This window comes from Elephantulus edwardii, unplaced genomic scaffold (genome assembly GCF_000299155.1).
Source record: "Elephantulus edwardii isolate Elephantulus edwardi_28Jun2011 unplaced genomic scaffold, EleEdw1.0 scaffold00006, whole genome shotgun sequence".
NCBI classification, from domain to species: domain Eukaryota; kingdom Metazoa; phylum Chordata; class Mammalia; order Macroscelidea; family Macroscelididae; genus Elephantulus; species Elephantulus edwardii.
This window is the reverse complement of record NW_006399756.1, coordinates 9,332,502-9,348,416: the sequence shown is the minus strand read 5'-3', so window position 1 is coordinate 9,348,416 and position 15,915 is coordinate 9,332,502. Positions and strand designations below refer to the sequence as shown.

The 15,915-nt window shown below is 44.0% G+C and overlaps 1 protein-coding gene across 2 annotated transcripts in view; it reads right to left on the bottom strand.

Moving 5' to 3' along the window:
* ATE1 (arginyltransferase 1) overlaps positions 1-15,915 on the bottom strand; it is a 108,573-nt gene that overhangs the window by 74,364 nt on the left and 18,294 nt on the right. For both annotated transcript variants that reach the window (XM_006879889.1, XM_006879890.1), the window contains exon 8: positions 4,926-4,958. In XM_006879889.1, the coding sequence (XP_006879951.1) occupies positions 4,926-4,958 (33 nt within the window). The remainder of the gene's footprint in view (positions 1-4,925; positions 4,959-15,915) is intronic.

Sequence of the window (15,915 nt, the reverse complement as noted above, 5' to 3'; positions counted from 1 at the left end):
TAGTCTTCCTTCTCATTTCCTTCTTGCTTAGAATAAAAAAAAATCCACAAACTTGCCACTCTATTATTTTATCTTTATTATTACTACATATGCCTCTTTGTTCTTTCTGTTTTTAAAAAAGGTGTTCTAGCATAGTCATTTTCAATAGGAAAATGAGTTTTCCTCCCAGGAGAGATTTCACAATGTGCAGAAACATTTTCTGTTGTTGCTACTCCAAGCCTGGATGGAGGGGAGGGACTACTGGCATGTAATGGACAGAGTGCAAGGATGCTGACCGACTGGGTCTAAGCACAAAGCCACCTGTCCCCACAGTGCCCGGCTTGAGAAGTTACGCTGCGGCGTTTACTAAACGTATCTAACTTGTAACTGCTTCCTTTCAATAACATTAAATACTGTCACTCACGATGTGAGAATGTCCCAGCACTGTCATTTCAACGCCACCTTCCCGCCCTACTAATGCTGTCTGTCATACACGACTCACTCAATCATTAATGTGGCGCTAGAACTGGCTCCTGGCTGAGCCCCCACTCGCTTTCTGAGGCTGTAAATCCCGAAGGAGGAGCCTTCCCACCACCTCGTCAGAGAGAAGGCCACCAGAGCTCCTCTGTCAGTTTGTCTCTAGATCTCTCTCCAAGGGTGCTTCCTTCTGAGAAAATTGAAAACCTTATGAGGCTGTGAGTTAAAGCGATATGGAACAGACTAAGAAGTGTCTGCACTATGGAGCTGGGCTCTCGATATGGCATTACGATTACCATTCATATAAAAGATGCTGACTGACTTAACTGATGTAGGACAGCCAGCCATTCCCAGGACTAAAGGCCAGAAGCCTATGGAAAATCACCAGCATTGGAAGGGGAAACATGCGTGTCTTGCCTGCATGTCCTGCACGCGCCCATGGCCAGCTTCTCCCGAGGCCAGCTTCCCCCTCGAAAGCCACTCTTGTCCCCTCCACCTCCAGAACGTCGGGGAGACTGCACCGACGGGACTGGCAGGCCAGGTCCAAATTCTTCTGAAGAAAATGCCAGGAATCTTTGGGCCTCTGATATAGAATCCCTTTTATTTACCTACGTTTAATTAAAGACATCTGCAAGTGGTGCCACACAAAATGTAACTCAGCCTTAGAAATGTCAATAAAAACGCTGGTGAGGGGCAGCCGGATGCAAGCTGCTGCGGCGTCCACATCAACAGCAGAGGAGCTCCATGAAGGTACAGGGCCACGCGAGGCGATAAAAGCTCTTTTTCCATAAAGCTTAATGAGCTCTATTAGTCTTGAGCTTACAGGAATGTAAAAGGGTCAGCCCCACAGAGAGTAACTGCCTCTCCACACATGGCTCCATTCAGATGACAACATATCAAATTACTGCTGTAATTACTATAACCTGACAATTTCATTAGATTCATGTGGCAGTTAACTATGTGGGACTTATGGCAAAGGGACCGGGTCCATTCATGGTAGGTCTGGTGGACAGAAGGAAATGTAGTGTCTCCTTCATTTTCAGATGCAAGTCTCATTTGTTTTATGATCTCTACCAGAATTACTGTTCTTTTATTCAAAATTAGGGAAGGTGTTTGGCTATGGACCATAATTTAAAGTTCCTTCTTTGGCTAAAATATAAGCTCAATGGCTAAATGAGAAGCTAAGAGTCTGATGAGGTGTCTCAACGTTCAACGCCTTGGCTTAGCTTCTGCTCATGGCCCAGTGCATCTGGGGGAGTCTTGGGGGCACCCACACCCACTTAAGCAAGCAACCTGTGGTTAGCATGAAATTTCAGGCTAGAGAACATTTAACTGAAAGCTGCTAAAGAAGCACTTTTGTCACCTCTAATTCTGATTTTGTTTCTTCCTCCCATATTCATAGAGCTGAGAAAGACAACAAATAGATCCAGTTAGCCAAAGTAAAAGACAACTCCTGGTCACTAAGGAAGGAGGTGACAATGAACTTGACTCATGATGGTTCTGTCTTTTTCTACCAAAGATTAAAGCTCACACACATATACCCCCGATATTTAAGCACAACAGCAGACTATATTTAGCACGTGTGAAAAATGGTATGCTGTCATCTAACTTCATGGGGGGAGGCAGTTTCTGGAGAAAGTTTATCTTCTCTCAGCAACTTCTTTACCAAGTCTGACACCAGCTGTCCCCCCGTGGTGCTCTCTCCTCTGCTGGGATGGGGAAATCATTAGAATGGCCAGAGAGCACATATCATACTCCTAGGTAAATTACTTACTAAGGAAGGCCCAGGGCACAGTCTGGGATCAGGGTCACTGGGCTACAACTTGGGAACAAGATTAAGGGCAGATCTGTGAGGTTTGATGTAATCCAATCACCCCCTTGATCACTGGAAGCGTAGCCTGAATCAAATATACAGAAAGCAGCAGCGTGCTTGCTTTTTTGCTCTTTCCCTGATCTGGATTCCACATGTAGTTTGCTCTCTCTTTGGCTCTTAAAACTTGAACCAGTTCCATGCCCTACCTGTCACCCTTGAATTCATCTCCTTCCACAGCTCAGTGACTCAGGAGAAGACACTCTCCTGAGATGTAATGCAGAGGAGGGACTTGCCAGTCTCTGCAAGGAGGTGAGGCACTTCCTTTAGACAAGTCTCATGTCCTCTCTCTCCCTACACACACTTCACTGTATTTGATTTTCTAAGATGGAACCATGTTGATGACCTCATCCTTCTTTGGCTCTCTCAGCTCCTCTCAGCCCCGGAGGGCAGGTTTCCTTTCTCTGTCCTCAGCATCTTGGTCCCCTCTACAGCAAGGGTTACAAAGCTGTTTAACCTTTGCCAGTAAGTACTCAGAGGCATCCCACTCTGCCAAGAAGCCTCAGACCCAGAGGCACACCACTTTCTCTTTGGGAGTTGGCACACACACTGCATCCACGTTGCCTTGTGAGCCGGGAAGCCACTGTGCCCTGATGCTCCAGTGTCCCAGTTCTGTGTCCACTGTTCTTCTGCTGCACTTCTCACTGTCTCATGCTGTATCCAATTTTACACCTTCCTCTCTGTCTCCTGGGTCTAGGAGGTTCTCAGCACAGAAACCCTGGATTCCAAAAGATGAATTCTGGTCGTGAATTCTCTTCTGATGATTGTGAGACCTCCCCCACTTTACTCCAGGAAGACAGACTGTTAAGTACATTAATACGTAAACATCATGTTTTGTCTGCTTTTAGTTTAGTCCTGCCAAATTATGGGTAAAAGCCACCTCCACTTTCTCACCTCCCCTTGTTCATCCATTCATTCTACAACTTCCCCTCATTTTTATGTATTAGTTATTAAAGTAATACGAGACACGGGGAAGGAAGCAAGCAGGGCCCTCCTCCATGGAGCTTACACTCAAACCCATCGGTGAGTTCTACTAGATGCACCTTCTGCAAACAGACCACTGCTACCTTCCTCAGTCAGAGTCCTCAGGTTCCAGCCTCAGGACTCTCACAGGGAATCCAATCCAGCCTAACACTGCCTTCTGCTCCACACCTGCCATAATGTGAGTACAGCCTCAAACACAATCAACAGCATCTCTTCATCCAAGTACCTGCCAGCCTGTTCTCTTTCAAGGTTGGACCCTGTTTCCACATCAAATCAGACACAGTCCTGATGTAAATCTCCATTTGTTTCCTAGGGCTACAGTACCAAGTTATCAGAGGATTAAAAGAGTAAAATTTAGTCTTTCATATCAGATCAGGCATCAGTAGGGCCTGTTTCCTCTGAAGGCTCCAGGTAAAAATCTTTCCAAGTTTCTTTCAGCTACCAGTGGGTCCTGGCACTCCTTGGCTTGAGGCAGCATCCTCCAATCTCTTCCCCCATCTTTGTATTTCATCTATCAAACCCACCTCTGTATCTTTCTGTATGTCTCCTCTGTATATTTCTCTTCTAAAGACTCGTCAGTATACTTAGGACCCATCCTAAATCCAAGACAATTTTCTCTCCAGATCTTTTAAGTGCAGTTGTTTTTATTGCTGCCAGCTGCAGACACAACCACTTGCAAAGACCTTATTTCCAAAAAAGTTCACACTCCGAGCGTCAATGAAATTTGGGGGGCACTATTCAACCCATCACAATACCTCAATCAAACTCCTGAACCATCATAAAAAACGAGGTTCTCTGGGCTGTCGCTTATTCCTACAGAGTGACTCTGTAGATCACCACTGCTGTGTGTTAGCATCAACCTGAAGGCACTGGGTCCAGTTTTCAGCGGTGGCTGTTTCAAACCATGGCTCTCAAGGGTGCCTCACTCTCTGCACATCAAGGGTGTTTTCTTTTGCTCATAATTGTTCTGCTGGGTTCACTGTCCTGTACTATAGAATCGTTGTAAGGTTGAAACAAGAACATTAGTGAACTCTGAGAGCTGTGTCCACACTGTCCAGGCAGCTCGGTCCTGTTCTGTCCTCTGCTCTCCCTCAAAGCGCATGGATGCCAGAACAGGCTCTCCGACCAGCAGACTTCCTAGAGGCCCGTCCTCATCTGCCATTCCTCTGGCTCCCTTTATAGTGTGGTCAACAGATAATATGACCACTGTGTGGCAACTGCTATGGGAGTCCTAGAGCCACACAAGGCTGTTAAAATGAAAGGTCCAATTTTACTCTAACTATTGAAAAAATTTAAAAGTATAAGAGGCAATGACCAGTTATAGAAGTTCCTTTAAAAGTGTGACACACTAATAGGCTAATATGGGGCATAAAGATGAATAAAACACGTCAGTATAAAAAAAAATATTTCTTATAAAACCCAACTAGCTATAGTGTGTAGAAATTTTCATCAAAAAAGGTCTACATTTACTCATCACTATTACTGAAAATATGTGTGTCTCTCTAAAAAAAGAACACTCTCAAAATATAAAATAAATTTCTAACAAAAGATACTCATAACGACTTTCAGTCAGGAATTCAATCAGTAGTAGGAAAGCGTGTGATGCAGCCCTTACCTCCAAAGGCGAGCTGCAGAGGAACCGTGTGAACTTCAGAGATGAATTTGAACAGCATCAATTTCACCCAATAAATAGGCAGCAAAAGAGAACAGGAAAAAAAAAGAAAACAGTTATTACACATCATCCCTTTCACACCTAAAACAAATCTAAAATTCAATATTAAGACTAATGTTTTAATACACCGTATAATTAATCCACAGAGAATAAAAAGGTTCAAACTAATTCACATTAAACACTCCAATAAATTTAAACAAAACACTTTTAAAGTGCATATGAAAGCAAGGAACATATACAAAATTAGACCTAAACATTTAATTTTTAGATTCTCATCTCACGGTCCCTAAATAATAAACTAGCCTCAGAGGGTGTCTTCTTTGACATGTTGTTGTTTGTTGTTATGTGCCTTTGAGTCGCCTGAAACCCACAGCGACCCTACGTACAGGTGCTCTGAACCCTGCCCTGTCCTAAGCCAGTCTCACTAATTCTGACACACCTACCCCATTGTACCAGTTACTGTATCAATCCATCTCATCTGGTGTATTCCTCTGCTTCACTGTCCCCCTACCCTCCTAAGCATGATGTCCTTCTCCAAGGACCAGTCTCTCCTGGTCACATACCCAAAGTATGTGAGACAGATAGCCTAGCCTCCAAGGAGAAACTTGGTTTCGCTCTCTCCAAGACAGACTCAATTATTTTCTTGGCAGTCTGTGGTATGTTCAAGACTCTTATCTAGTACAACAATTCAAAGGCGTCAATTCTTCTGTCATCCTTAGTCTTTATCCAGCTCTCTGATGCACAGCAAGTATTGTGAAGATCAAGGCCTGAATAGGGACACCTTAGTCTCCGGACTGACATCACTGTTTTTCAGTACTCCGGAGAGGTCCCTGACAGCAGATTTTCCCAATGTAATTCGTCTTTTAATTTCTTAACTGCTGGTACCAAGAGTGTTGATTGTGGAGCCAAGCAAACTAAAGCTGTTAACAATTTCCATCTCTTCACCATCTATCATGCATGATGCTGCCAAGTGGGCCAGTGGTGAGAATTTTTGTCTTCTTGATGTTGAGCTTCAATCTATATTGAAGACTACAGTCCTTGACCTTCTGCAGCAAGCGCTTCAGGTCTGCCTCAGTTTCAGCAAGCAAGGTTGTGTCATCTGCATAACGTAGATTGTTAATGAGTCTTCCTCCAATCCTCATGCCACATTCCTCCTCATAAAGCCCTGCTTCCCAAATGATCTATTCTGCATGTAGATTGAAAAGGTATGGAGACAAAATACATCCCTGATGCACTCTTTTTCTAATTTTGAACCATAGTGCTTCCTTGCTCTATTCTGAGAACTGCATCCTGGTCCAAGTACAGGTTTTGCATAAGCACAAACAAGTGTTCTGGGATTCTCATTCTCCTCAAGATTAGCCACAATTTGTTGTGATCCACACAGTCAAATGTCTTTGCGTAGTCAATGAAACACAGATAAGATATTCCTCTGGTATTCTTTCCTTTCTGCCAAGATCCATTTGACATTGGCAATAATGCCTCTAGTGCCACGATTTCTTTTAAATCTAGTTTATATAGGTGGTAGTTCTCTGCCAGTGTACTATTTCAGTTGTTTCTGGATAATCTTTCACAGGATTTTGCTAATGTGTGATATTAGTGATACTGTTCCACAATTTGCACACTCTGTCAGGTCACCTTTTTTAGAATGGGAATAAATATAGATCTCTTCCAGTCAATTGGCCAGGTAGCTGCCCTCCAGATTTCTTGGCGCAAGTGGATGAACATGTCTAGGGCAGCATCTGTTTGTTGAAATACATCAAATGGTATTCCATCAATTCCTGGGGCTTCATTTTTTGCCAAGTCCTTCAGAGTAGCCTGAACTTCCTCCTTCACCAACCCTGCCACTTGATGATATGTTGTTTCTTAAAATTCTTCTGTGTCAGCCAATTATTTTTGGCACAGTGACTCTGTATACTCCTTCCATCTTCTTTTAATGTTTCCAGTTCTTTCAATGTTCTGCCCATAGCATCTTTAAGCACTACAACTTGTGGCTTGAATTTGTTCTTTAGTTCCTTCAGTTTAAGAAATGCCAAGTATGTACACAGTTAATAAAGGCCATGAGAGGAAGCGCAGAGAAATCAACTGGGAGTTAAGGCTCAGAAAATAGAGAAATAAGAAAATCAGGACCCAGCGAGGAGGGTGCCTGAGAGAGAGTGTGAAAGGGGCCTTGGAAGCCCTTGCAACCGCACCTGATGAAGCACTGGGGCCTCGATGTTTCCCACCTTCTCTTCCTCATTTCCATAAGCATATTTTCTCTTTTGCTCCCTAAACACATACTTATGTTCAGACTTATGAAATGTCACTTAAGTGCCACGTGCTGCCTGTGTCTCTTAGCTTTTTTTTTCAAATAAAGAACTATGAACTTTGTCTTTTTCTTTGAGGTGAGAGGGCATGAAGAGATGACAAAGCAGATTACAGCTCACCCTGAAATGAGGACTGTCGAGTAACTTCATACATAATACTTGCTGAGGTCCTAATGCTTCCTTCTTGCCTGCTATTTACTAAATCAACACTTCAAGTCCTAGGGGAGTCACTGGAATAATAAAACGCTGGAGTTGTATAAACTCCCAATCTTTCTAAATGCAAATTCACAACAAAGAAATGCAAGGCTCAAGACAGTTTCACATCCCCTCCCACTTCCTCTCCACAGCAAGGCTAGCTGGTACTCCTGGGGGACACACACAGTCTGCATTCGCTTTTACAGGTAGACATGAAAACGTCGGCTTGCATGTGGAGGTAGATGATCTCCTGTGCGTGGCTTTCCTTGAAAATCATTTGGGGAAAGAGCAACAAAAGGAAATAATGCACAGACACAGTAAGACCGGCCAGAGTATCAACACTGATGACTGAGGTGCATGTACACGCTGTGGGCACCTAGAAACAACTGCAAAGGACTCTCTCAACAGCGTGAATGTGTAAAGTTTCTAAGATCTATCAAGCACCTGCCAAAAGAGCAGAAATATGCTGCAAACATTACCATTAGTGCGTGCAAAACCTACAGAAGTCAATATTGTCATTTAAGAACTAAATAAGGTATTTTAAAACAAACTATAAAACTTTTTCTAAATTCCTGTTGTATCAGGATGCAATTCAATATCACCTGCTAAAAGAACTTTCTGAAAGTGCAAGTTATACCAAAATATTCAACACTCATAACACAGACATGCCACCAAGATCCTACTGAAATTTTAAGTGCAGCCTTTGTAAACGCTGATTCTGTTTACTACAGAACTCTCCACCCAGTAACTGTGTCCTTCCAAAGGTAAATGTGCTAATTCAAAGACTGACCAGCTTTTACAGGGGGAAAGAAAATGAGACATGAAGAATATTTTTTTTAATTTTAAAATGAGAACCTTGTTTTCTTTAAGGTGTTTATGCTATTCCCAAGTATGCCTGCTATATTATAAACACTGTTTTCAATCTAGGACTAGATCAGATTTAGTAATTATTGCTGTATCAGTTAGGATTGGAATTATTTTAAATAACAATAAACAAAGGCACAGAGATCTTCTCCAAGAAATGGCTGTGGCCTTGAAGCTGGGGTAATTCACACACATCTGTATTGTTTATGTAGTATTTGTATCATGCTATTTCAAAACACACTTTAAAATTCCTGTCCTGTTTGAAGCTGCCAAAATATGAAATGTGTAAATAAAAGTTCTCTATCCTCCAAAGCAGTAAAAACAGAATAACAAATCACAAGGCACATTCACAGCCCTGCTCAGAGCCCATGATAAAGATTTCAAACCCGCCTTCCTGTCTACTAGCCCATTAGATCTACCTTTTGCCACTTCACTTCAGTTAATTATGTGCCAAACTCTTTCATAAAGAACTTGAACAGCCATAATCAACCCAGATGGCAATATTTGAAAATGAAAAATCATAAAAATGCAAATTTGGATGTAAAACACATTTTGCAGATGTATTGACATTTTTTCAGTGGAAATAGATAGTTTTTAACCAGAACACCATAATGTCTGATCAAAACAAAACAATATTACAGTCACAAATGGAGCTCACATAAATACTGCTCTTCTAATAGAGCTACGCTATTCAGATGTCAGACAGATCTTAGCTGAAAGTAGAGTATCACAAAGATTTTTTCTCCCCCGTGTTTCACTGACTATATAAAGGCATTCGAAGTAGGGATCATAACAAATTATAGATAACCCTGAAAAGAATGAGATTCGGTATAACCTTTTATTGTGCTCACGCAGAATCTGTACATGGACTAAGAAGCAGCAGTTGAAACAGAACAAGGGGAGACTGCATGGTTTAAAAATCAGGAGAGATGTGTGTCAGCATTATACCCTTTCACCATATCTATTCAACATGTATGCCGGGCAAATGATTTAAGACGTTGGACTATAAGAACTGAAAGAAAGCTTAACACCTGCAGATGACACAGCACTGTTTGCAATATACAGCAAGCTTGAAACCCTTGCTGATGAAGGTGAAATACTAGAGCCTTCAGTAAGGAGAGCACCTCAACATAATGAAAAAAGAAGCATCCTCCCCCTTGGACCAAGAAAACTACATCATGATAAAAGAAAAAAGACTGAAAATGTAAAAGACTTCATTTTACTTGGACCTCCTATTAACAAGTATTGCAATGGGCGAATCAGCTTTGAACGACCTCTTCACGATGCTGAAGAGCGAAGACACCACTTTGAGAACTAAGGTGGACTTGGGCCAAGTTGCTGTATTTTCAATTTTCTCACATGCATGTGAAAGCTGGACAAAGGAAAACGAAGGGGCCTCTGAACTGCAGTGCTGCTGAAGGACACAGTCCCACAGTCTGACAAAAGGACAAGAAAACCTGATTCCGAAGAACACGCTGACGCAAGATTGGTGTGATTCTGTCTCAGCCATTCGGACATGTTATCAGGAGGGGAGGCCCCTGGAGAAGAACATCCAGCCCAGTGAAGCAGAGGGTGGGCGAGAAGACCCTCCCTGACGCGGGCTGACAGCACGGCTGCAGTAAGGGGCTCACGTCAGCAGAGGTGACGAGGCTGACACAGGGTCAGCGATGTGGTCCGCTGTCCTCAGGGTCATGATGAGTCAACTCGACAGCAGTATCTTCTTCCACAGAAATACTGTGTAGTGGCTGGAGTCAATACGTACAGAGGTTTACTCTAGTCTAGATAATCACGCACAATATTTACAAAGTAAAAGACTCCACACTAAAACCACCATCTCTGGCTTCACAGTCAGGAACTCACATGTAATTCCAGAAAGAAGCGGAAGCAACTGCAGATGAGTTCATTCTCTCTCTACGCGTCCACTTCACAGACGGATTCCAGGAAGAGGCTTGTCCAGCGGCTGCCGGACGGCACCAAGCGAGCAGGGGGAAAGCGGGGCGATCAAGCCCCCGCCCCTGCAGTGTGCCTTATCCGCTGGTAAGTCGGGAACGACTCTGTGCCTGTGCTCATGTCCAGCGGTGGTGCCCGCCCTCGTGGGCCTGGCAATCTATACACTTCATCAACTGCCCCGCTGCCACCGGGTCCGTTACCCTCCACATAATCCTCACGGACAGAGCAGGTCTCCCCTCCATGGTGTCAAGGCTGAGGAAGAGGAACAGGTGGATTCAAGCGCCCCACCTTTGATTAGCATCCCAACACTGAACCCACTGCACTACCAGGCTCCCTTCATCAACTCTCATCATCAACTAGTTGCCACTGAGTCGGAAGCAAGTTACAACTGACTTCCCAGCAGATTTCTGGAGGCTGTGCCTCGCATCGGGGAGACTGCCCCTCCTTATCCCCTGGAGTCACTGGGGAGCTGAGCTCCCAGAGGCACCACCTTGGATAAGCAGCATAATCCCCTAGGGAGGCACCACCAGGGCCCCCCTACAGGCGTGCTGCACCATCACCTGGTCAAGTGCCAACAGACACCATCCTGCGCTGGCCTGTGGGCCCTCCTTCAGGACCTGACAGCAGACAGTGTAGGGAGCCCTCAGGCAGGTGCCACGTGGGTGTTAAGCTGCAGGCAGGAAGGATTTCAGAGAAGAACCAAAAAGCACACATCCCTGTCACGTGGCCGACAGTCGGAGTGTCCGCTGTGTGGGCAGAAACTGTTCTCATGAGGCCAATGCAATCTGGTACTGGGGCAGCACCGTCTAACTTCCTCAGCAAACCACTCCCTCCATCCAGTCAACGTTACAAAGAAAACAGCCTGACACTGAAAGCACTTAGAGCTGCTGAGGCTTGTAGACGTAAGGCGGTTAAATCAGTAAATCAGAGGGATTCAATTTATCAAGGTCTATGAAGGCTTCTATCCTGTGGATCAATCCAGATGAAAAAGGAGTTTGCCAGGCCTGTCCACTCTAAACAGGTCAGTCTGTGATGCCACAGGACACTTGTTGCTGTTGTTGTTATGTGCCATCGAGTCATTTGCAACTCACAGCGACCCTATGTACAAGAGCTCTAAACGCTGTTCTGTCCTGTGCCAACATAGCCATCTCAAACGCACTTATTCCCACCGCTCCAGTCACAGAATCGATCCATCTCACCAAAGGTCTTCCTCTCCTTCGCTTCCCCTCCACTCTGCCAAACATGATGTCCCTCTTCAAGGACCAGTCCCTCCTTGCAACATGCCAAAATATGTCAGACGAAGCTTCAGAATCCTTGACTCCAGGGAGCATTCCAGCTTCACCCTCCAGGACAAACCTGTTTGTTCTCCTAGCAGTCCATGATATATTCAACACTCTTCTCCAGCACCACAGCAAAGGCATCAATCCTCTTTCTATCAACCTTATTCACTGTCCAATTCTCTGATGCATAGCACGTAACTGCGAAGACTATAGCCCGGATCAGGCACACCTCAGTCTCCAGTTTGACGTCATTGCTCTTCAGTACTCTTGAGAGGTTCCTCACAGCCGACTTTCCCAATGTAATCCCATTTGATTCGTTTATGAGACTCCTAACAATTTTAATTGTTAATTACTCTGTCATATCTTGAATCTTAAAAAAAGAAAAAATTACCCTGTTCGGAATCCAGATATCAAAGGCATCAGATCAGATTTTAAAGATTTAAACACCATCTGGCCTCTGAAGAAGACAGTGAGGACCACTGGTCCCAGGGTCCTCGGCCACAGCTCCCTTCACGCACTGCTCCTGTCAGCACTCGCTCCAGCCCCTTCGAGGGACCCTGGCTCTGTTCTTCAGGGACAGCTTGTCTCCTGATCCTGCGCTCCTTCTAGAAAACTCTAAATTGTTTTATAAAAAATGTTTACCAACACATTCGAAACAATTTTCCAAGTGCACAAATATCCTAACAGATAACCTATCATCTACAATTAGTAAATTCCCTTAGTGTTCTATAGGAAAAATTCCCGTATGCATCACCTCTGTGGGGAGCTCGGGGAAGCTGTGCTCCTAACTCAAAAATAACGGCTCTCTGGCTGTTCGAACCTGCCAGGCACTCTGAGAGAAAGATGGGCAATCTCCTCCTAAAAATCCTGCTGCTGACCGCAGTGAATTCTGCATTTTATCACTTCCTCAGAGTAGTAACTACTTAAGAGATACTGAGGACAAAACCGCAAACCACTTAGATGACAAAAAAAAAAACCAAAGCCAAGACACACTGGTGGTTAGCAGACCCCACACACACAGTGACCCACACCCACCCCACCCCGAGTTTCTGAAGCTGTAAATCTCTCCAGGAGGCGGCTGCCCATCTTTCTCCTTCAGAGCACCAGTGGACCTGAACCGCCAGCCTTTCAGCCTGGCATGTAATGTACTCCCCCACCAGCACTCCTTAGAGGACAACAGGTAGAGTACAAGAAATCAAACTGACCTGGAAGATCATTACCTTGGGTGTCTTGTAAACCAGAAGGAAAAGACCACAGACATAAGAAATTAAAACTTAAACAGAGAACCACCATCAAGGCAAAGTGTGCTTCAAAGGCCTCTGATTTGAGTGAGAAGACAGACTGTGCTGAGAGCATGTTATGAACCATTTTATGTATTATGTTAGCAGTAAAGGAATCTTGCTGGTGCTGTAAGTTAAGCATTGGGCTGCTAATCAAGAAGTCAGCAGTTCAAGTCCACCAGGAGGAATAAAAATGAAGCCATAAGATTTAAGGTCTTGGAAACTCCCTGGGGTAACTCTACTCTGTCCAACAGGGTCAGTATGAGTCAGATTCTACCCAGTGGCAAGGGGCTTGGTTTTGAATCGGTTTAACAAGAATATAGATTTATATCTATGAAAAAAAATCTTCTAAAGGAACTCTAAAACTGCAAAAATGTGCAGGGAGCATCTGTTCTTATCTATCCATGCCTCTCCTGGATCTGCCACAGTGACTACAACATGTCAGAAATCACATGTTCAGGTGAGTGATTACAGAAAGAACTCGCATTCCTCCCCACACCAAGACAATGCCAGAGGGAAGCCATTCTACGCATAAAATTCCAATCTACTTCCAAATGACCATTACATAAAACTGACAAATACCTAAGATGCCAATACTGACCGACTCATACCAATACAATTCTATTTTCACACATTCTTAAAGATAGAATTATGCTCTGGATAAATAATCATATATACACTATATCCATTTTACTTTTATAACCAAACAACTGACAAGAATAAAATCAACAATTTTTTAATCATGTGAGCAGTTACCTAGTTCTTTAAGCAGTGGCAAAGTTTAATAGGACAGCAAGTAATAAATGTTGGCGAGGATGTGGTGATATAGAAACTCTTTTCCATTGTTGGTGGGACTGTACAATGGTACAACCACTCTGGAAGGCAGTTTGGCATTTCCTCAAAATACACTAATTCCATATGACCCAGCTATTCCTTTGCTTAGAATATACTACCTCAAGAAAATGAGAACTGAGGCTCAAACAAAAACTTGTGCACCAATGTTCATAGCAGCATTATTCACTATCACAAGGACATGGAAACAGCCCAAATGTCTAACCACATACAAATGGACTGAGAAATTACGGTACATTCATACAATGGAATACTATGTAGCACACAGGAGCAATGATTTTGTAAATTACAACCTAACTTGGGAGGGACTGGAGAGCATTATGTTGAGTGAACTAACTCAGTCTCATAAGGACAAATACTGTATAAAACCATTACTGTGGAATGAGTATGAGGATCCAGGGCAGGGGGGAGGGTGGAAGTAGTGGGGTGAGGATGGGGACGGGGAGGGTGTTCATCACAGGGCTGCACAATTTGGTGGGTGGGTGGGGTGAAGGAAATGGGAAAGATCTTTTGAAAAAAACAATGTGTTCAAACTCTGTAAATAAATCAGGGTAATATAACTTTTTTTTTCATTCCAGTGGGAGAAAACAGATAAATAAGAGAAACACATACACACACACACACACACACACACAAACACACACACACAAGAATCAGCACAGCAAAAACTCACACTCTGCTTATTCTGACCGGTCATCAATGGCTGGTATTGTCCACTTGTCAAGTCATTACCAGGAGGCCATAAAACTTGATACACCTCCAGTTTAATGGGAAAAACATACAGGAGATTAAAAAGCTGAAGACAAATGGGGCTCTTGGCAAGATCAGCCCGATCTCAGGGGCTCTGCACTCCCTAAAATGTGCTGAACTGAGGGCGCAGGGGTGAGGTACCCACATGCTCCACAGCTCACTCAGAAAGGGAAAGTGGCTTTCACCTGTGACAGCGGGACACTGTCGGGACCACGCGGTACCCTCTTGTCAGGACCATGAGGTACGCTCTGAAGTCTCCTCTGCACTAAGACACCTGCTTAAGGAATGTGGTTTGCTGCTGAGCAGTTTTCCATCTGGCAACAAGCACTCCCCCCCAGGTGTCCTGGGACCGTCCACGCAGGGCTCTTGGCTCAGGGAGTGTCTGCTCCGTACTGACCCACTAGTGAGTTTTGTTTTGTTTTTTTTGTCTGTCTGTTTTGGGTTTGTATGTATGTGTGTGTGTGTGTGTGTATGAGTGTGCGTGTGTACCGTCAAATCAGATCTGAGTGGTACAGGAGGAAATTGTCCCTCCTTCTCTGGCAGAGCATCTGGTGGATTCGAACCAAGTACCTTTGGGATTGCAGTACAGCTTCTTGCCAATAGGCCACCAGAGCTCCCCATGAGTTTTGTTTTGAGAAAAAGTTTACAAGTCATCCTGGTTTTTCATTCAATCATTCATACACATTTTGTTTTATAACAATGTAATTATAATTTTGTTTGAAAATTCACATTTTATAACAATTATAATAATCACTTGCAACATCTAATCAATATATGGCATATAGCCTTTGCTTTCACCATCTGTTTATTAATTTGTCTTCCCTCTCCTTTCCTGCCTTTCTCTGGTAACCATGCAAAATTAATTCTACCTGTATGTACACGTTTCCTTAGCTATTTATATCAAGGGTCATATCCTCGAACAGTCTTTTTCTGATTCAAATTACCCATTAGTTTTAGAAGCTGGAATCACACGCTCCAGAGCCTGGTGGTCCAAAGCAGCGCCTTTCTCAACAGGAGAGCGTTCTTCCAGAGGCCAGATATTCCTCCCCTGACTTCAAAGTGGATCCGTCTGCGATTCCCGTCTCCACACAGCTGCTGGGTCAGAGCCGCATCACCAACAAATCAAACAGCTGTGTCTGCTCCAAACTTTATTCTGCGCCATCAGCCCAGGCCACTGCCACCTAGTCATCGAGCGTGACCACAGTGACCCCCAGGGCAGGCTAGAGCGCCAGGGGCTGTCACTGTTTACAGACAAACTGCCACATCTTTCTCCCACGGAGCAGCCGGTGAACTTGAACTTAGTCTTTGCATCAATCAAATGTTATAAAATCCTCCGTGTCTACAGAGGTGTATCTAAGGGACAGCAAAGGTGACATGTACCCTGACGTCCCCTGGAGGGGCACCACTGAGCCACTAACCATCACAGCGTCTCCTGCCAGCTGAGAGATCCTTCGGCAAG